Source organism: Boleophthalmus pectinirostris, unplaced genomic scaffold (assembly GCF_026225935.1).
Source record: "Boleophthalmus pectinirostris isolate CB_2022bp ecotype Guang Dong unplaced genomic scaffold, ASM2622593v1 HiC_scaffold_5, whole genome shotgun sequence".
NCBI lineage: Eukaryota > Metazoa > Chordata > Actinopteri > Gobiiformes > Gobiidae > Boleophthalmus > Boleophthalmus pectinirostris.
This window is the reverse complement of record NW_026571404.1, coordinates 25,427,673-25,450,201: the sequence shown is the minus strand read 5'-3', so window position 1 is coordinate 25,450,201 and position 22,529 is coordinate 25,427,673. Positions and strand designations below refer to the sequence as shown.

General features: G+C 39.3%; 1 protein-coding gene across 5 annotated transcripts; it reads right to left on the bottom strand.

Annotated features, from left to right (window-relative positions):
- Nucleotides 1-3,369: 3,369 nt before the first annotated feature.
- LOC110156942 (pleckstrin homology domain-containing family A member 1-like) lies at nucleotides 3,370-21,840 on the bottom strand. 5 transcript variants are annotated; one of them, XM_055162639.1, is made up of 14 exons: nucleotides 21,694-21,840; nucleotides 14,893-15,068; nucleotides 13,727-13,783; nucleotides 13,280-13,325; nucleotides 9,321-9,418; nucleotides 9,123-9,254; nucleotides 8,422-8,562; nucleotides 8,272-8,340; nucleotides 7,783-7,847; nucleotides 7,594-7,657; nucleotides 7,423-7,512; nucleotides 6,491-6,564; nucleotides 5,847-5,921; nucleotides 4,744-5,105 (listed from the first exon to the last, which is right to left on the bottom strand). In XM_055162639.1, exons 2-14 carry the CDS (start codon nucleotides 15,031-15,033, stop codon nucleotides 4,895-4,897), a joined length of 1,263 nt encoding a protein of 420 aa, XP_055018614.1. In that variant the 5' UTR covers nucleotides 15,034-15,068; nucleotides 21,694-21,840; the 3' UTR covers nucleotides 4,744-4,894. The 5 variants fall into 5 exon arrangements, with proteins under 5 accessions (XP_020776832.1, XP_020776833.1, XP_055018614.1 ...); XM_020921176.2 differs by lacking the exon at nucleotides 5,847-5,921; XM_055162638.1 differs by lacking the exon at nucleotides 5,847-5,921 and having other exon boundaries at nucleotides 6,524-6,564.
- Between the last annotated feature and the right edge of the window lie 689 nt (nucleotides 21,841-22,529).

Genomic DNA, 22,529 nt, shown 5'->3' with positions numbered 1-22,529 from the left:
ATGAAAATATAAATAAAACATTCATCAATAAGCCTGGCTGAAAGTGATTAAATCCCCACACACATTATAAAAGGGCAATGTTGGGAAGGTTACTTTTAAAATGTATTCCCTTACAGATTACAGATTACAGATTATAGATTACATACCCCAAAATGTAGTTTGTAAAGTAATCCATTAAATTACTTAAAGTGAGTAATGTAATCTGATTACTTTGGATTACTTGATATTGTCATGCTTTTTAAAACAACGTGAATGTAGCAACCACATCCTCAAAATTCTTGTTTGTTCTCTTCAAATTGTCTGTTGAGCCCAAATCTCTATGAATAAGCAACTGTTTGCTGTAGAGAAGCAAAGACAAGGATATTTTAACATAAGATGTTTTGTCTGCTAAAAGAAAATAACAAGATCAGTTTTCCTTAACCAGATTAAAAAATATTATTGATAGAGAAATTATGTTTATATCAGATCACCTTAAATTATTAAAGTCTAACCTACTGTTAGGTGTCATATTGTTTATACCTGGTTTAGTCCTGGTTTTAGTCCTGGTTTAGTCCTGGTTTTAGTCCTGGTTTAGTCCTGAATTTAGACCTGGTTTAGTCCTGATTTTAGTCCTGGTTTAGTCCTGATTTTAGACCTGGTTTAGTTCTGGTTTAGTCCTGGTTTAGTCTAGTCCTGATTTTAGACCTGGTTAGTTCTGGTTTAGTCCTGGTTTAGACCTGGTTTAGTCCTAGTTTAGTCCTGGACTGGTTTAGTCCTGGTTTTAGAGGCTCACAGGAGGGAGCGCGATCTACGCAGCGTACACGAGAAAATATGGTCCGCACGCGGCGCACGGGAGCACGTCGGTGTCCGCGCAGTAACTACGGAAGGAGACGTGACCCGCGTGTTCTCAGGCTGATGACGATGATGAAGGTGTGTGTTTGTGTGCGTCCCCTCGTGTGGCAGGTGACTATAGGACAGTAGTGCAGATATCATGAGCCTATGCAGTTTATTTATATACACTGTTGGGCAAGTTACTTTAAAACTGTAATGCGTTATTTATTAGTTATTACTGTCATTTCAAAGTAATTCGTTACATTACAATATTACTGCATTTAAAATGTAAGGCATTACATTACTATTGCATTACTTTAAGTTACTCTCACCAAAATAACTGCGAAAAAGCTGAACTTTTGAGCCGTATATGGACTGAACCAGGACTAAACAAGGTCTAAACCAGGACTAAACCAGAGCTGAACCAGGACTAAACCAGGACTATAACAGGACTAACCTCAGACTGATTCCAGGACTGAAGAGGAGGACTAAACCAGAACTGAACTAGGACTAAAACAGGACTCACTGTCAGGATGGGCTCGAAGGTGACCGCAGGAGAAAGGACCGGCTTTGCTCCGCACCTCATGGAGGTAAAAGCTGCTGTCGCCTGATCGCTCTTTATGGACCCTGCTGCTCAGGCTCACGGTCCTGATTTCAGCAACTATTTGCGGGTACAAGACCCGGTGCAAAACTCTGCTACAGCACGTAACTTCTACCTTCCTTCAACGTGTCCAGAAGTCCAACTTTTTGTGCAATGGTTTGCATCGTCCTCTGTCTTTTGGGTGCGAGCGCAGGAGACTTTGTCGGTGCAGAACATTTCGTCAACGTTGTGGATTTTGTCGGAGAGAAAACTTGCAGACATACAGCACTTCAGAAGCACACTGCTAGAGATTGAACATTTATTTAAATTTGGCAGCTGAACATATTCTGTACTGTACTGTTCAGGAGACAGGAGTCCCTTAACCGATCAGGACACAGCGGGAGGAACGCAATACGTGTTCATACACTAAAAACAAAAGGCATGCAAAATTGCACAAAAAAAAAATTCTAAAAAATCAGCGAAACAGCGAGACCGCGAAAAGTGAATCGCGTTAGAGCGAGGGACGACTGTAAGCCAGGTCTAAACCAGAAGTGACTCAGGTCTAAACCAGGTCTAAACAGCGTAGAGTTCTGGGTCGGTCCTTTCACCCGCGGTTAACTGAAGGTCTATCCGACCGCGTCTGCCACTTTTTAAACCCCATGAAAAAAGCATTTACACTCGTCTTATTGTAATGGAGGAACCAAGACAAAATACGCATTCATACAATGTCAAAAAAAACAGGGGCATGCAAAATTGCACAAAAAATAAAAAATAAATAAAAATCTGCGAGACAGCGAAAAGTGAACTGCGATAGAGGGAGGGACGAGTGTAAACCAGGTCTAAACCAGAACTGACCCAGGTCTAAACCAGGTCTAAACAGCGTGGAGTTCTTTGTCAGTCCTTTCGCCCGCGGTTACCTGAAGGTCTATGAGGGCGCATCTCCGGCGTTTCACCGCTGCTGATATCGAGGTGATTTTAGCGAATTTGTATGAAGAAAAACCCACCACTTCAATCCAGGTTAAAAAAACACTGTAACGCGCGTTACTCACATTTGTATCGAGTAAAATATTACTATTTTTTCCCCTGTAATGCCTTACATTACTGCGTTACAGCAAAAAGTAATTACTGCATTACTGTAATTCGTTACTTTTATAACGCGTTACTCCCAACACTGCTCCTGGTGCATGACAAAGCCTAACCACACTTGGTAAGAGATTACACGGCGCACACTGATGAAGACATTGGTACCATTTGTCTGGACACCCATGCTCCCTGACCTGACCTATATCCTAAAGAACGCATCTGGGCCGTTTGGGCCCTTCTGTGCTAAACTGGACCAATGTGACACCTCAGAATCCCCAGCGGTCTCATCTGACACAAGCTTCTCTATTGTAAGGAAGCATAGAGGGACCATACAAACAACTGAGCAGCATTTTGGGCTGATGGGATGAAATTTCATTAGAGTTGCTGATATATTGTTTTCTCTGATTTTGGGGCTTCTTCAAATTTAGTCCCCAGTGAAGATTTAGTTTTAATTTTCAGACAATGTAGACAACGATTCAAATATAACTTCAAGGTTTTGGCTCAAATTAAATCTCCTTTGAAATTTTGTGCCTTTTCCCTGCCTGCCCAGCCAGTCCCTGTGGTTTTGGTTTGTAATATATGTGAAAAGCAATATATACACTGATTGAAATAGCATAAAGAAAAGCGTACAATGTCAAAATGTGGACCATAATCTTCATTATAAAAACATCTAAAAATCTTGGCGCCCATAAAATGGGGAGGAAAGAAAAAAAAACTCACCACAAGGGGGCAGAGGAGGTCAGAATGAGATAAACTGTTTAGACTGAGAGCCATTTTAAGCAGTAAATGGCACCGTGATTGTAGTCCTGTCCTGGGCACTTTGGTAATGTCTCGTTTTGTGTCCACAGTCTGCTTGGGCTCTGAGACAGTGTTTAGTTCAATACAGCAAACGGTGACACATTTGCAGTGTTTATTTCTTTCAAGTCATCCATAAAATAAATAGACACAGATCCAAAGAATGACATCAGATTGGACAGAGATGCTGTTGCGTAGCTTTGATTATTTAGTTAAAGAAAAGCAGACGCTAAAATGATAAAACAAAGAGAAATTCAGTGGGACAAATGAAGCTGCCTGCTACTGGGTAAACAGTGAATAAAAAGTAAAAGTACACAATGTTAATTTCCACACATCTTACAAGGTAACAAAAAGTGGTATATTTATACAACACACATTTGATTGAGCATAACTATTAGGTTGTACAAAAAAACCAAAAAAAAACCATTAGCTTCCATCATTTATCTGTATCTATTCTGTACAAGTTCAAAAAGGCTACAAGGATGTTTGTTTTGCAGAGCATTTTCACATCTCTACCACCAGAGGACAAAAACGCCAAGGTGTATGCTACTTTACACACTTACACACACTGTTGTTTTAAATATTAAGATACTGTTGGCATTTTTATTCACACGCAGAAAGTGTACTCTCTATTACTCTGTCAGACCTGACTTAATGACTTTTAATTAGCACTGAAAAACAACTGCTGGTCAGAATTTTATGTGGAGCCCCAGTTAGGCCTGTCACGATGACAAATGTTGAAGTGTAATATACTGCTTAAGTAAATGTAGACGATAAATGATAATATTAAAACCAAACCATAAAGCAAAATTATCCACAATAAACTATTCTAAATGTGCAGTATTGTTCAAAAACATGACCTGCAACTAAATAGGAGAATACCAAAATACCAGAATGTAATACTTTAAATTGTGTAGTTTTAGTTCATAATTCAACCATCTACATCTCAAATCTTATCATACTGCTGAAAAATTCCCTCTAGTACAAATTAAAATGATAAATATTGACTCCCAAAAATTATTGTTCCATCCATTATATACTGAACGATAAGTCAATATAGTATTTATCGTGACAGGCCTACAAACAGCATATTAGTGGGGTGGTATGTGTGTGTTTGTGGCAACTTGCATAAAAATACATTAGGTCCCTCTATTTCACAAAGAATAAGTGGATTATTAAAATATCCCTTAATGGAAAACGTGGTTTAAAAGTCTCTGGAGCACATGAATTGTTTAAGAGATTTTTGTTTGTGCTAAAACAAAATACAATGATGCACTGAATTCCCATGGCACATGTAAATAAAAGATTAAAACAACATTAAGTAGGGTAATAAATACACTGTTTTCAACATAGAGGACAGGCAAAGTGATGAGTGGGTTGCACAGTTCAGATGCTTTTCTTGAGGACTTTCCAAATGGAGTATAGTGTACAGTTCAAAATATACGCACCAGTAATTCAATAGGTAAAGACTCTGCTACAAGGCTCAGACCAGACTCACGGGCAGGTCAGCGTCATCGAGATTTAAGGGAAGTTCAGGCATTATGGGCTCAAAGCTGCTCCTCCGTCGCCATGGTGACTCCTCACATTCGGCGGTTACTGTGGTAGAGGTGGTGGATGATTGGCAGGTCACTTTGCTAGGTGCGTCTCTTGCAGGGACAGGCGCGCTGGCACATGGCTGGGCCGAGGCAGCAGGCTCATGAAGTGCTCGCTGTCCCAGGCCAGGCTGTGGGCGTGACCCCCAGTCTGGGAAACATGGTGGCACGGCAGATATGGGCGAGCGAGGGAGGGGGGGGCCCGCGGGTGTACGGTAGAATGCAGTGGTGCGGCCGCTGTTTTCCTAAATATGAAATAACACACATCAGTCAAAGGGGAAAGGGGTAAAACAAACTCTGTCCTGAAATGAAAGACTACAGACTTGGGTTAGCACCAGCGTCAAAGGCCTGACGGGCTTTAGTAGTGCTGATTCTGAAGCCTGAAGTGGAGACAGTTGGAGGTGAAGAGGTTAGCGGAGGAGGAGATGGTGCTAGCAGTGGTAGTAACAGTAGAAGTAGAAGCAGAATTATTAGAGGTAGTAATAGGAGTAGTTGTAGTGTGTCAGCAGGTTTTAGGATTGGATTCTCAAAAGGTTGCAATGGTCGTAAGAAGCAGTGGTGGATTGATGCGTGCTCATCATTTCACAGCTTTTCATTGTCACATTTTAATCTCTGAAACAGAAAACAGCATGCCACACAGAAAAAAAGAAGTAGAGCAGAGGCACAGATGCAGTGGTTAGTAAACTTGTGTTGGTTAAACAACATGTTATGCATTTTTAGAATCATATCATATCTTTCTTTTTTTCACTTTGCAGTCAATATTGATGACTGTGGCAAAAGTTAGTTACCGAGACAAGTATGAGAATAAAAGAACTGCCGTTCATAATCTGACTTATGATGTAATATTTGCTACACAATATACACCTTGCTACACAAGGTAAATTTTTTCCATTCCATTTTACCATGCATTTCAAAGGTATTGCACACAAGGCCATAATAAGTTCAGGTATTTAACAAGTGTAAAGAATGAGAAGAGAGAAACATACAGACTGCGGAGAGGAGGAAGGAGGAGAGATAAGCAGGATGTCACACATCTAAGACAGGTACACAGCTGCAGCAGACTGCAGAGACAGGGCACCACACAGAAGACACATGGACAGGTCAGACACAGGTTAACATTTATACAATGCTTCAATGGCCATGCAAAACGTAAAACTCATATGCGCTTTTAGATCTTGCTGTTGCTATGATGGGAAAATGATATGGGTGAAGTAACAATGCTTTAAGAATAAAGGCACATTTTGTCCGATGTTGAAGATAATTCTGCATTGAGCATCAGCATGACTGGACTCTTTGAAATATACTTGATTTATAGAGGGCTTTTGTCACACACAAAAGTGTATAAATCAAGCACCCCTTTGTTACTAATGCGAAAAGAACAGAGAGAATATTCCCATCAAAATGTAAGCAGAGAATGGTAATGCATTGGGGCAATGATGAAGAAACTGAAGCCACAGGAGAGGTGGGGGAGCACATTTGTGGTTATCACAGCCAAAGTCAGGGTGGTTATTGGAAATAGGAGCATCAGATGTGCATCTGATTGGCTCATATTGTCTGTACAGCCACAGCAGAGTCAGCGAGTGGGAAAGGTGGGCTTTAGTTTAAAGGGGTCTCAGAGTTGCTGACATACGTGCTGCTGCACTCCCCGATTCGGGACGTATACCTCTGTAAACAGGGGTTCGACAGCCGTCTGGCCTGCCGCATCTGCAACAACACAGTGCAAAGCAGGATTAGAGCCGGTGTCCGCCCATCAGAGGAGAAGGAGGGGGAAGACTGGGACAATGACACAGAGAAAAGAGTCCAACTGAGGAAGAAGGTGAGGAGAGAGAGGAGAGACAAGCCAGAAGTGGAGAAGAAGCCACTGATAAACACCTGTGAAGGTGAAGGCCAGGTGTTCAGTGGTATCTGCAGTCAGTACTGTTGCATCAGTGCACATTATAGGCTACTACTGGTTTGACCCATGGAGGCAAAATAAGACAAATGTTGATCTACAGTGTGAGTGATGAATAAAATACACTACAAACCAAAGACAGTGAGGTGAGTGAAAACTGGCCATAGAGACACAAACATGCAGACTCTGGCTGATTAGATCCAACTCGAACTATATTATAATCTGTGTGCTTCTTCATTAAACCTCATTTTCAGACATTCAGCAGATATACAGACACGTTTAGTTGTGCTCTACTGCTTTTGTCACTTCCATTTGTCCAGAATTACACTAAGTAATATTGGACAAAATACAAAAATAAATAAACATAACATTGACAGACACTGGATCAATTTTGTTCACAGGGCTGAGAGTGTTTCAGGTTGTGATCCCGCATGTCTTGATAATGTGCTAATGTACAATACCACAGTAGTCCTAAAGTAGTGTTCCCAGATCATAGACAGTTATAGTCTATGGTTCAGACCCATCAGAGCGTGACAACAAGGAAGAACATCAGTGTTTGCTGAACCAAACATGGCAAGAATGTGTTAGATAAACAAATTATACTTGGATTGTATTTGGGGAGTAGAACTCATGAATTGTAATGACAAGTCTGTAAGCATTTTAATACATACTGTTGCAGCAGATCTTCCAGGTCCTCTTTGGGCTACAATAGCCCCTGACACAGCCTTGATCCAGCTATGCATCTCCTCTGGACTGTCAGCCTGAAGAAGTACAGATAAAAAAAATAAAATAAAATATTCATTAATATTTAAAATAATTTGACCAGTTTACCAAGATCCTACCTGTATGTAAAAAGTCCTAGTTGTGGTGACGACTTCAAACAGATTATCTCGCATCATGATATCACTACAGTGAAGAAGGAAAAAGTTATCTTGTCACAGTTCAGACCAGGTTAAATCAAAGCGCAACAACAATATGCCAAACAAAAGGCATTCATGCACAATAAGAATCTGTTAAGACATGTTTAATACCTCTGTTTACACTCTTGGACTTTGTGAACTTCTTTTAGTGGAATCATTCGGAGGGGTTCCTTTTCCTAACAATACAATACACATTTTGATTTACAACATACAGCATGAGCCAGGACATGCATTATATCTGTATTACTAGAAACAAGCTAAATCTAGGTTTACTATAATGATCTTGTCATTTGACATTACAAACAGTTTTGTGTGTCTTTGGACTCAGATTATAGTATAGCCAACATGGTTAGAGGCATCACAGGAGAGCACTGAGTCGGATGTCCTGCACAATGAAGGACAGTCTGTGTTAAGACTCAAAGAGGCCAAGAAGGCCAACCAGACATGCAAAGACATGTATTGTGAATGCAAAGAATTCCACTGAATTAAACCTGTCGCAGCTTGCATACACTAGATTAACGTGAATTGCTTCTGAACATATTTCAACACAAACTGAAAATTAAGTTAAATTGAAAAAAAAAAAAAAATTTGCATTATTACCAAGTCAGATTTAAAGTAGCTCATAGCATTTTCTTCCAGGAGGAAGTAGCGTCTTTTCCAGTTTCTCATCTGGAACGTAATAACAAGACATGAATGTATTCAAAAGTACAGACCTAAACACACAGGAATTATTAGTTTTCAGTATTGTACCACAGCTCCTTGCTTCACACAGTATCCAGATTTGATGACTGTGTGTTCCTGAGAAGGCCTCCCCAGGAAGTACGGCAGCTGGCTGTGGGAGCGCTGCATGGCCTCGCGGTCGCCTTTTTCTGCTCCATCTGCCCCTTCCTGCTGGAGAAATATTCAGCCCACCACATTAATACCACTGTTCTACACAAAGTTTTATTTTTACATAAATAGACAAGACTAAGATTTTGAACTGCAATTGCGTAATTTATGAAAATCTAAGGCAAGCTCTTTTAACCATGTAATCAGCATTTGATAGACACACTGTACAATCGGTGTACTGCAATAATCAATATTTCACTTGAAGTTCAACAATCTGCAATCTTTATTTTAAAAGGTATAGTGTGTAACTTTCTGGATGCCATGGAAATATACAGTTAAAACCATACACATACACAAGCTCATAGCCAAATGACAAACCTATTTTTGTTGAGTATCTTTGGCAAAAAAAAAGTTACATGCTGTTGCTGTACTTGTTAACTTCTACTTGTACAACAGTGAGTACGTTTTCTTGCCATACCATAAATTAGTACCCAAAAAAGATTCAGGGTGAGAAATAAATACAGTATCACCAAATAAAGCATCACATTATACCAGGTTTCTGTAGTTACACTCCTATTGGCTAGAGATCTAGTTATTTAAAAAGAAGAAAGTCTTTTTTTTACTTGTGTCTGTGTAACTATGGGGACTCCTCCGATGATCTCTGTCCTATATGAGACTTGTTTCTTGGTTCCTACAACATCTGGCAAGCTTCTCTGGTTCTCTGAGTTGTGTTGGGCATCAGACGACTTTGGCACCTGAAAATATGGGCACACATAATGATACTTATGTTTGTATGTACTAGTATATATGTGTGCACTCACAGTGATCTTGGTAGCTTTGTTCAGAGCATTGACCCAGTCCACCAGGTCCTGCTGATCATTGGCTTGAAGGAAGAACTTCCTCATTCCAGCATTGATCACTAACAGATTGCAAAACAGAAGAGAACATCCGTTTTAAATTAATCTAAAATAGGCAACGTTTTAGCGTCATGGAGAGGTTTGTGGCTTTTCAAAGTTGATATCAGTTGACAGAAAGTGTATTGTATGCAACATGTAACCTCACTGTTTGACATAAATCGGTTGCTTTCAGTGTTGGGGAGGAACTGAATACATGTACCTAAAATAGGGATTCTGAATTCTAATTTTCTTTTTTTTTTAATTTGGTAGCATTCCGTTACTTTCCTAAAAATCAAAGAAAAAGATGGCACTACTTAAGCACACAAGTTTGAATTCAAAACTGTGAAAAAATAGAAAACACTGCTCTTGTGGTGAGAGCATATGTGATCTTTTTTTCTTCTCCAAATTAGTGATAGGAAATGCAGAACAAACAGCGAAACAAAAGAATTGTTTTTAATCACATTTTATAGTGTATTGTTCTTATACAATGCAGCTTGGTGTATCCCAAGTATTCAGTAATCTGACTGGACCACTTAACAGGACACTTACCAAAATATATGTGAATGCAGGTATTCAGTATTCTGCAACTAAATACATTTTCAAAATATTCCTCCCATCACTGGTTGCGTTCACGTAACATCACAACATTTTGGAATGAAAATTTTAAATGGAGGTGGAGGGCAGGTCAGAAATATATGAGAATTTGATATGCAACAGTTACATTGTAGATATGTTGACCTGCAATCTTTAATTAATAGTAATCCATACAAAACAAAAACTTAAAAAGTTCTTCTCTTTTTGTCAGTGTCTTATTTTTACACAATAGCTTCAGAAATTGGTACCATTATTCAGCTCTGAAGAAGTGATAACTATTGAGTGAAAAGACATTAGGGCCCTTATCACGCCATTTTCAAATCTATGTGAAAATGTAGTTTTCTCATCAAAAGTATACCTGGAGTTGTGCTATGTTTTATTCACAAATGTTTAACACACAATTATAATTATAATTTTATATAATATATATATATATAATTATTATCATTATATTTAGTTCTTCTCTCAAACAGAAAACACTTTAGAAAACCTCCATACACCTTTAACTCGGATCATTTGTATGATTTCAGCCCATGATTTGCCAATCTCTACTGAACTAAAAGGTAAAGGGTAGCTTTTAACTTGAAAGATACTGCTTCATAACATCACAAGGTGAAAGAGCGTATTTTGAGCTTTGGAGATGTAAACCGACTAACAAAGAGAAACGTGTGTGAATGAATCAAAACTTGATAGTATGTTTTTGATGAGGTAACAACATTCTAAGATGGCACACAAGCTCACAAGAGTCAATTTATTTATTACATATGCTGCCTGCACTCTGTATGAAATTACATTATCATCAAATTCTAAAACATGACCACCCACATTAGACTAGATTGCCACACCAGAATCTTAACTACTCCGTAATATGACTTTGGTTGCACTAAATGTTTCTACATTTGCACACTCATGTTGCACGCCCCCTGAATAAGAGCAACAAGATGAACGTAGATCTTTAGTCAGACAAAGAATATGTAAGGGTGAGACACTCTTCAGATGTCTCAGTTTTAGAAGCTTAAACCGCCTCTGTGTCTTCATCATTTCCTGTCAATGCTGTGGGAATACACAACATGAAACGATGACATGTAAATCTGGTGGGAGTGAGCTGCATATATGACTAAACGCATCGCTCGTGGTACAGTGGAGCTCATTCTTCTGTGTCCTGACTGTGTGTCTGGTGGGTGGGCACATGAAAAAGCGCTTTTTGAAATACTGTAATAGTCTAGTCTCATTAGAAACACCACTGGAAGTATTTTGTTGATATTTTTTGTGTTTAGTTAAAGTGCATTTCACAGATCAAAGGTCCTATATTACACAAAATGGATTCTTGTGAGCTTTAATCTACGTTATAATGCTGTTACCTCATCAAAAACGTACCTGGAGTTGTTTTTTTGTTTCATTCACATCCTTCACACCTTTTATAAGTTTTTGCTAGGGATGTAACAATAACCGAAATATCATGATATCATATTGTCAAAGTTCTCACAATAATATCGTGGACCATCACAATATATCAAATTACAAGTCACTTTGCTTAAATTAAGAGTTATGGTGCAGCGACAGCTAAAAAAAAGACAGCGGGAACTACATAGACCATGATTCTTTGCTCCATTTCAGTGCAGACTACAAGAAGAAATAACAGTTCTAAGCACTTTTAAGTCTTAGTTCTTTAGATTAAGTCTTAAAAGTAGCATATTAACAAAAAATATTACAATAAATATCGTACTGTGAGATGTATATTGTGAAAATATCATACCGAGAGATATGGATATCATTACATCTCTAATTGTGAGCCTCCCCACCATATCATGAGCTTTCCCACCATATTGCAATAAATATCGTACCGTGAGGTTCATACCGTGACAATATTGTATCGTGAGACTTGGATATCGTTACACCCCTAGTTTGTACACAAGTGGTAGTCTTCATGTTAACAACTACCTTTTATTTTTAGTTCAGTGGAGATTGAGAATTCCAGGGCTGAAATTATTAAAGTTTATGGAGTTTAAAAACACAGTAAAGCATTTTGTATTGCTACATGACATCATCACAAGGTGGAACAGAGTGTTTTTTGCTTGGTAGAGAAACTCACCCTAAATATTCTGGGTTGATGCGTGAATGAAACAAAGGACAACTCCAGGTATATTTTTGATGAGGAAACGTACAACAATAGAACATAGATCAGAAAATAGCGTAATATGGGCCCTTTAATATAATTTCCTAATTATTACAATGTTTGATGGGATAATACCTGTGGTAAATATTCAACATAATTTTACATCAGGGAAGTCATAGTGATGAAAAGTAAAAGCAAAAAGTTGTAAAATATAGGAAATAGCTGTGGCTTCTAAAGAGAAATCCCATTTCGATGTCATCAGCTGTCATTAATCCCATCCAAAATGCAGAGACAATTTATGTGCAATGAAGGCATTTTTCTGAGAATTGAAACATTTATTTAACAAAAGAAATGTGTTGTCATTTAGTTTTATTTGTCAAATCATAACTATTGTGTAATTTAGGCAAGTTTTGGCCCTTGATATCATTATGGATGCTAGGTAACATACCTCTACGCATGCCATATTAGCTGCCTGTGCCCAATCAGAAAGTCAAATATAACCTTCACTAAAATTACAAAACAAAAAGGACTAGGTAAAACAAATAAATCAATAAAAATTAACCCTTTTTAAGTGTCTGTACTAGAGTGTTGTGAAGTGAACTCAGGATAGTGGATGCATACGTTAGGAAGCATTACAACAATGCTGCTGCACAACTGTGGCCTCTTGTCTTGTGACTGCCATTCTTGTTATTAAATGTTTATCTCGTAAATTAAAACAAGCTCCATATTATGCAATTGTATCATTGCTTATGAATTCTAGTCACAATTTGCTGCTAAAATGTTTTTCTAAAGGTCCACTGTGAAACGTTTTTGGTGCAGGGTCCATCAAATGCTTTTCTTGGAGATGTTATTGCTTTGTCTGAAATGTTTCACAGTATGGTATTAAACTTTTCTATCTCCATGGAGACCAAACTAGGCCAAACTGCAGGTCAGATCTGTGAAGAGGCAACACAGTTCACAGTCAGAATGCCTGTTTTTATATTTTTGAGCTATAAAACCACCTATAATTAAATACATTTAAGGTAGAGCTGTTTAATGTCATACTGTGGAACATTCCAAGCAGAGCATAGACATATTCATAGAAACAAGGAAGTGACAGTCCCCAACCAAAAAGACAATGCGCCTTTAAAAAAATATCACCTTTACTGTAACATGAATATTTTGGGGATCTTACCAAAGCAGAATTCTGCCTTGGGCCTCAGCTTAGTGGCATCGCTGACCTGACAGAGAAAGTAAAGAGTTAGAAACACAGCAAAGGATTATATTACACTAGGGCTGCACAATATTGGTAAGTATGTTAAAAGATTCTGTTCAAATGCACATTGTAAAAACTCCAAAAGCTGTATCATGTGAGCAAAGACTGAAATATGAACTGATAAAACAATGTAAGAATCCCAAGAATCTCAGAACATTTTTGTAGAGGTCTAAACTACAGGTATAACGTGATTTTTCTGTTCTGACAGGATACTCTGTTCTTTGGAAAGGACATTCTATTAAATAACTGCAGTTGTTGGTATTTTATGATCCAACTTGCCTATTGAAATTTCCAACTTCGATTTGATTGTGATGTTGTGCAGCCCTATATTTATTACACCATAACCAACGCCATTCACTCCTTTACCTTGGAGATGTATGTGAGTTTGAGGGACCCAACACACGCCGCTCCCACAGGCAAGTTCTAGAAGACAAAAAATATGTTAATAAAACAAATTAATTCAAGCTAGAAAAGAGTTTGAATTGAATAATGCATCTTAATATTCAAAGAAAGCTTTTAGATGTGCACTACATTTGGTTTGGACTTTCAGACAAGCTTACTTTTACAAATATAAAATTAACTCTAAAAAGTAAATATTAGTACTTTATTCTACCCTAATTGTACCACTACAACTTCATATTTGGTGAAAGTAGAGGCAGATTTAAAGGTGCATTGTGTAACTTTTCTGGTGGAGGGTGCATCAAATGCTTTTCTCTGTGGAGATATTATTGCTTTGTATGGAATGTTTCACAGTATGGCATTAAGCCTATCTATCTTCATGGAGATGAAACAAGACCAAGTTACAGGTCAGATCTGTTGAGAGGCCATTCACAGTCAAAATGCCTATTTTGGTAGGTATTTTTGAGCTAAAAAAAAACTAACAACAACACCTGTAATAACCACCTTTAATAAATGTAAGGTAGAGCTGTTTAATGTCATACTGTGGAACATTCCAGGCAGAACAATGACATCACCATAGAAACAGGCAGGTGACAAATCTCCAACCAGAAAGTTACACAGTGCACCTGTAACTAAATTCACTTTTATAATCTATAAAAGCAACAAACATTAATTATGTTAACAATCTCCAGAGTACTTTGTTTCTAAAAACTTCAGGTAAGCGCATATTACTACATTTAAATATTATTAAATGAAGTACAGGGAACAAGCAACAGTGACAGTCAACTGCAAAAAATAAAAAAAACTGTACAAGGTTAATGAACACAAGAACAGTGAATGAATAAATCTTTTTTTTTTCTTTTAAACTTTGTATTTTTTCCAATTTTGAAATTATGTGAACAAAAACAAAAATAGACAAAAACAAACAAACAAACAAAAAAAAAAACCTACCACACCCCACCCCTCTCTTCATACTCACACAAAAAACACAAACGACAAATGTCAGTCAGGTCCAGTCCTATCAAAATGTTCAATAAAGGTGTCCAGGTGAATGAATAAATCTACTCAAGTGTTCATTGCATCAGTTTGACCTTTAATTAAAACTTGATGAGACCTTTGTCATTTGAATCTACCTGTGGGTTGTCCATGAACCAGACCAGGCTCCCCTGTTGTGTGTCCAGTATGAAGTAGCGACGCAGGAACTTGCCACTGTTCTCATTTTCCTCGATGTCCAGGAAACCACAGATGCGGTTCTGCCGGTCCACGTAAGGCATGGGTGGGTGTGGGGGGCTCTGACCGCAAACTATTCCTAAAGTCAAAATGGAGAGATTAGTTATGGCAGAAAGAATATTATTGACATGTTAACTGTATTGCATCTTTTGTGAGGTTTGGGCAATTCGTATAGGTTAAAACCATAGACTGTATAAAGAAGTGGACTAAGGAAGAGTGAGTCACCCATAACATTCAGATCTAGTCAAATGAAACTTACGAGGCTAGCAGTTATAAGAGTGAATTTTGGATCTGATCTGATCTGAATTTGGATCTGAGTTCTATATTAGAATTGGATCTTTTGGGATCTTTTAGGATTGGATCTTTTGGATCTGAGTTCTATATTAGGAATAGAAATGTATTTACAGACAAAACAGCTAAATAAAAACACCAGCATCATGTAGAGCGGGTTAATACAAACATTTTTAAGATGGTAAGCTATGTCAGTTTATATAGAGTCCATGGTTAAAACTAATTTAACCATATTATCAACACCTAAAGGGTCACTTTTAAATCAATAATCAGGAACATTTCAGGTATAACATAAAGACAAAACTGAAAGTAAAGTGCATTCAGTTTTTAGTTTCTTCTGTTGGTGGGTTTCAGATGGCAACACAGTGGTATATATGCTAATATGATTTAATATAGACAGGGGGCAGCTAAACTGAAATATTGTTCAAATAAGTTCTTGGCTCTAGTCACTGATAGAAATGAGCAGGTTCAGCATTTGTGAATTTACCTTTTGGATTTTTTATGGTCAAGTATGTTGTTACCAATAGAAGAAAGTGGCCCTTACCCCCCATCTAAAAGTATGACATCATCACAATCAAGAATCTGAAAACCACCAACTGGGGTTACATAGAGTTGCTCGTGCATGCATTCTTATGTTGCTCTATGCCAGTGCTTCTCAAATAGTGGGGCGCGCCCCCCAAGGGGGGCGCGTTTGACCTCGGGGAGCATGCTTTTTTATTTTTTTATTTTTATTTTTTTTTACTGTCTTAAGGGCCGTTCGCACCAAAGCGTCAAAAAACGCCTTGTCGCCTCTATTTGGAGCCTTTGCATTTTGAGTTTAGACGCCCCCGACGCGCATCTTTGACGCCGTGGACGAACGGGACAAAAATACTTGACGCGCGTCCGTTGCCCTGGAAACAAGAGCCCGGTCCCGCTCTTTTCCCGAAACAATGTCAGACCAGACTGAGAGAGTGTTTTTATGACATAAAACATCAAAGGAGGAGATCGGGTCGACGACTGGGGCGTGTTTATATTTACACTCCGCTAATGACACTGGATCAGTCCCGGTCTAGTCCTGGTCTAATACCGGTCTAGTCCGGTCTAGTCCTTGTTTAGTCTCGGTCTAGTCTCGGTCTAGTCCTTGTTTAGTCTCGGTCTAGTCCTGGTTTGGTCCTGGTCCGGTCCTGGTGTAGTCCTCGCGATCGGCTCGGTGATTGTGGCGTATATATTTATTCTCCGTTCATGTTTGTGGTTCTCGTTCTGGTTCTCGGGTCTTTCTTCCTGGTAATAACGTCGATGCGTCACTGGATACTCGTCCCTGATTGATTGACGCGGCGCGTCTGACGCGAAAAGTTCAGCATTTTCAACTTCTTGACGCTGACGCCTTGGACGCGCGTCTTGGCCGCTGACGCCAAAACGCTGAAGACGCGCTGCGCTGACGCCAGATTCGCGCCGCGCTGACGCCGAAAACGCGCCGCAAAAACGCAGGACGCTCTAGTCGCGCGTCCACATAGACTTTACATAGAAAGTGGACGCTTTGACGCTTTGGTCTGAACGGGCCTTTAGAATAAAGTGCAATTGCACTTCCACTACATTAGGGGGCAGTGGCGCTCTCATTGGCAGAGTGTGCGCAGGGAGCATTCGCTCGGTGGTGTAGGAGTTTTGTTTGCACTGCGCATGCGCGCTTTGCACACAGCACAGAGTTTGAGTATGAAGTGTAGACACGAAGTGTAGCAGACCCTCAAGTGACACCATGAAAAAATATTTAACAGGGATGAGAAGACAGACGGGGAGAGACGGAGATAAAGAGACAAACGAAAATCTACCGAAAGCTAAGACGAGGAAATATGACGAAGCGTATGTAGCGCTTGGCTTCACTGTGACTACGGTGGGAGACGAGGAAAGACCGGTGTGCTTACTGTGTCTAAAAATGTTGGCAGCCGACAGCATGAAGCCCAATAAATTAAGGCGTCACTTAAATACATTACACCCCAATCACTCTGATAAGCCGCGAGTTTTTTCAGCGAAAACGTGCCGAATATTGCCGACAATCATCCCGCTTTGTGACTGCTACTTCAGTAAACCAGCGAGCGTTGTTGGCGTCATAGAAGGTGGCAGTGTTACGCACAGGTGCACTTATAACAATTTTATAGACAAATGATACTATCTATAGTCACGCGGGGGGGGCGCGAGATGTTTTATTCGTCCTAGGGGGGGCATGACAGAAAATAATTGAGAAGCACTGCTCTATGCCAATGTCTGACCATATGCCAAATGACAACACAGCCCATTTCTATTTATAAATGCTTTCTCTGTTTCCATTTTGCCACATCATCCCCTCTTCTTTCACCTACAAAACTGCTTGCTTTGTGTCTCTCTACCTCTATCTGTCCCTGTATGCCATGATTCTCCCTTTCTCTCCCTGCCTGTCTGTGCCACCTCCCCCCTGCCCCTGAGATCCCATTTGGCAAGCCTCTGGCCGGCCCCCTCTATCTCCTCCTCCTGCCCTCACAGCTGAGCATCCTCTGAAGCTCTTTCAGTGCAAAAGGCTACTAAAACAAGACTCAAATTCATCCCAAAAAGGCCAGTCATCACCATTACAGCGTATCAACATGTAGGCTTGTCACAAAAAATGCTATATCGACTTATTGTTCAATATATGAAAGATGGAACAATATATTTTGGGGCTCAATATTTATTGTGAGTACATCTTATTTGCAATAGTGGGGAGATCTTAGACAGTGTTTCAATACTATGATCTGAGCTGTTGGCTGCAGAATAAATAACTTCTCTGGCTAATTATTGGTTTCTTCTGCTATTTATATGTTGCAGCTTAGGCCTTATAATGATACTGTCTATTTAAAGATGGTTTACAGGGATTATCCTGCTTTGTGTCAGTGGCATAAAGTGGCTTCAGTATTAATGTTTATAGCAGTAGTTGATGAACTGTAGCAGAGTCATTCCATGCCATTTCACCAAATGGCCCATGCACTTCGATCTCAAAAATGTTTGAAAATTGAAGGAGCTTCATAAAATACATATGCTTGGTACCATATGAAAGGTCTTGTTCTGGTCTTTCAAACAAAAATTATTCAAAAATTTTTCATCACTACCCACATGCCATAAATTACATGTGAAAATCGGACCATGTTGCGTTTTCTTGTTTTTAACAGGACCCTCACACATAACCTATTTCAAATTTTCAACATTTGGTGATTTCTTTTAACAGTCCTAGTACATACCTTGATTCTCAAAAAAATGTAGGGGTCTATTACACCTACAGGTAGGTTTACAAAGGGGCTAAAAATGGTACGCCATGGAAATTAACGAATCTTTTTCATTTTTAAGTTCATATAAAATGACAATGAGTTGAGATACCAAACTTTCGATAGATGTTATTTGAACACAGAGTAGAGGAGCACAAGCCTACAAAGTTCAGCCCTCTGTGTGTGATAGGGCTGAGAAAAAATGACAAAAATGACACGATTTTGGGCCCGTAAATTGACACATACTCCCCTCATAAAATGAGCTATAACTTAAAAAGTATTGATTGAAAATGACTAAAAATTCACAGGGTTGGTACATGATAGTAAGGGACCAGCTGGTAATTTTTTCAAATAAAAAAAAAAACATGATGCGTGAGATTTTTGGGAAATTTTATGAAATGGCGTGGAATGACCCAGCAGTGAAATATATAGTATAGTGGTTGAAAATTTGTTATCATGTAGGCCAATCAACTGATACTGTGATACTAGCAGTGAAAGATGGTACATTTATACACACTGCATGATAATCCACTTTCAATCAAACCAAAGGAGTGAGAACATAGATGATATCCATTTTTAATTGGCATATCTTCAGAATAACATGCATATGTTTAATACCACTGGTTTAAGGACTACTTCCTTAATTCAGTGCATGTTTATGCTCATTTAAATTATAGAAAACAGTTAAAGAGGGGGTATTATGCAAAATATTTTTTTAAGCTTTCTACCATGTTATAATGTTGTTCCCTCAGCAAAAATATGTCTGTTATAGATGAATGCATGTTTGAGTATTTTAGATCTCTCCTGGGCCCTTACGGTTAGCTGAGAGATTCTGTGTAATGCTCTGCCCACAAGCCTACACCAATTTTCCCACACAGCAATTCACCATAAATATACAAAAACATGATGCAAAACCAAACACAGCAACTTTAGGGGGAGTGACTTAGCACAGAGAGCAAAAGGAGGGAAGACTCAGAGCGTGGAATGTTGTTTTCGGTGAAGATAGCATTTTCAAAACAATAAAATGTAATATGGTGATCTAAAAATGTTATGCAGCCAGTAGCAAGCCCCACTAAACCCTCTAGAAAGCTGCATTTGCTCACTACATTGCTGTAATCTGCAGTGAGTTGATTCATGTACAAGCTAGATTGTTATTCCTGTCATGTTGAGAAGAAGTAAAAATTTGTGAGTGAGAACGTCTGCTGGTAAGGCCAGATAAAGGCGCTCTTTCTGCAGGCCTCTGTGTGGGTGGATCGGGCAAGGATGGGACAAAAGGGCTGCTTGTTGTTGTGTATGGACTCTGGGTTGAGAGCAGTACTGTCCTGGGACATCCTATATAACACATAGGCACGTTAATGCTCTGTCAAAAGCAGCTCTCTCCATAATGTACAAATACACATGATTGTACATTTCAGTGCTGACATGGTTCTGGCACCAATCTATTCTAGTGGTAAAAGGTCACACATTCAATGCAGTCAAAGCATTTTACATCAAGAGACATTTCACTCATTCACAGATACACCAGTGTAAACAGAGACTGGGGGCAAGAAGGCTTAACTGACAGCAATGGCCTGAGGGAGCTAAGATCAAACCGCCACCCCAGTGGATCTGCCCACTCTACCAACAGTGGCTGATTATTATAAATGTGATTTCTGGACCTTCCTTCCTTGAATCCTAAAATGACATACAAATTACAAAATATGATGAGCATAATCAAAGGGACCCTAATTTATTTTTTTTATTTTAGTGTTTATACAACATTTTAATAGTCTTATAACTCAAAAAGTTTTATGATATTCAGATTTAGACTTTACACTTTTAACTGCAGCCAATGTTTATGCCAGGAGTGTCATTCAAACCACCAACCATCAGAGGGCGAACACTAAACCAACTGAGGTGCAGGCACCCCATTATCAAAAATAGATGGCTTTTAGGACAGGCAGAGAGCTAAAAATATTCAACTACATATAAAACATTAATTAATTATTATTCACAAATATACACAATATTTTGTACAGTTTAAGAATCCCAAGCCTATCAAAACTAAGGGTACAGAGGGTGGTGATTTACTATGGAACCCCAATTGCAGAAAAGATGAGCAGATGTTGCTCCTTGGAATAAACATTAGTTCAGCACACTTGATCTCTAATGGATAAGAATACAGAGTCCAGCTGTGTACAGGCCAGTGAGTGAAATACATTACTTATTTGTTCACTACTCGGTAAATGTAGGTTACACTTTGCCATGTGAATACGTACATAGTTTGTCTGGTTGGTAGAGTACATTGTTACAGTGTCAGGTTACTTTCACACTGCATGATTATTAGGATCACATATCAGCACGTTAGCTTTGTCAGCTGTTGACAATAGTTACATGGCCCCACTTCATGGTGTGAATGTACTGGCACTCATTAATTTATTAGTCAGTCCAGTGGCCATAGTTTACTATAACATTAAGGATGTATTATTACAAATCAAGTCTACATACAAAGTATAATGTAGCAAGATAAAAGTCTAATCTTGAGTTTAGAAAGTGTTGCTCTAAAATATAAGGGCACTGTGTCCATCTGCTTGGGGTTCTGCCTGTCATCACGTGCAGACAACTGGCTTCACAGTGGACAGGCCATAAAACAGAAAGGGCCAGCTGGCCATCATGATGGTACAGAATCTCAACTCATCAACAACTCTTCAAATACTAAAGTGATTAGACGCCACAACAACAGTGTTAATATATGTCAGTTAATAGCCCATATGTGTCCAAGGTTTTAAATGCACTTAAACAAAATATCGGGCATGTCAGTTTACAAGTCAGTACCATGAAGTATAGTACCACACAGTTAGCAGCATCAGTCTTATGAGCTGCTAGCCCACTGCCAAAGAGAAGGACGAATGCTAAACACTGGCGGACTAAATACTGGGTCAGTGTTCCTTTACAGAATAAACTAATCATTTGGGCCATTTAAAACATGGACACGAGTTATTTACTACCATAAACTAGTTGTTACGCCCCATTTCAAGTGTTCAGACAAACCATTTAAGTTGAGTTAACGCTAAGCTAACACCGCGCTGATGCTCATTGCGACCTAATATTTACAGGCTTTCACTGTAAACGCAGCGGTACGTATCACTGTTTAATAAGTGCTTTTTAAACGGCCCGTATCAGACTTACCCAACTCCTGCCTTTTCGGAGATATATGTGCTTTGAGGTGCGCAGCCCTCAGCCCATCTCCACCATGATCCCGAGCTCACACAGCAGCGCTCGGCTCAGCCTGGTGCGCCCTGCTGGTGGGTGTGAAGCACAGCTCGTCTATGCTACAGATGTTTAACTTCATCTGACTCTTTTACTTATGTTTTAGTTAAGACTTATATGTGTGACTGTGTGCGTAAAATGTGAATGTGGAGAGAAAACGTAGCGTAAAAATACTGCAAAGTATAATTCTAGAAATAAGCCCACCCTCTATTGACTGGATCCTTTCGCCTGCCCTATGTATGGAAGTAGATCCATGGCCCTATGCCATCAGACCATAGACTATGCACCAGACTTTAATTAATCTTCTTGAAGCGGGATTAGGGTGCTATTTGTGATTTTAATTGAGCATGTCCGCGTGTAGCCTAGTGAGAGGTCTTCGTGTATTTTCTGTAACTCAAAGTAGGTCTATAGTTTTGGACATATGGAAAGTGTGCTTTGCGCCATCTAGTGTGTGTATACTGTCTCGTCGAGCCCGTCGCCACAGATGAACCAATCTGCACATTTTTAGATAAATTAGTCCTGCCGAAATGCCACAAAATCAAGAAAGGGCTGGAGTCTGGAATATCCAGACCTACCACTGCACATTTTCTCCATTCTTGTGGCCCAAAATGTTCCCTGGCCATAATAGTCTTAATGGTCTTCGTTGGGGCCTCTAGGAAGGTGTCCAGGTGGCGGATGGGATAAGTCCGCCCGTCACTGAGGAGCAGCAGCTCTACTCTGAGTTCATCTTTAGTCAATGGATAGCCCTGTTTGGC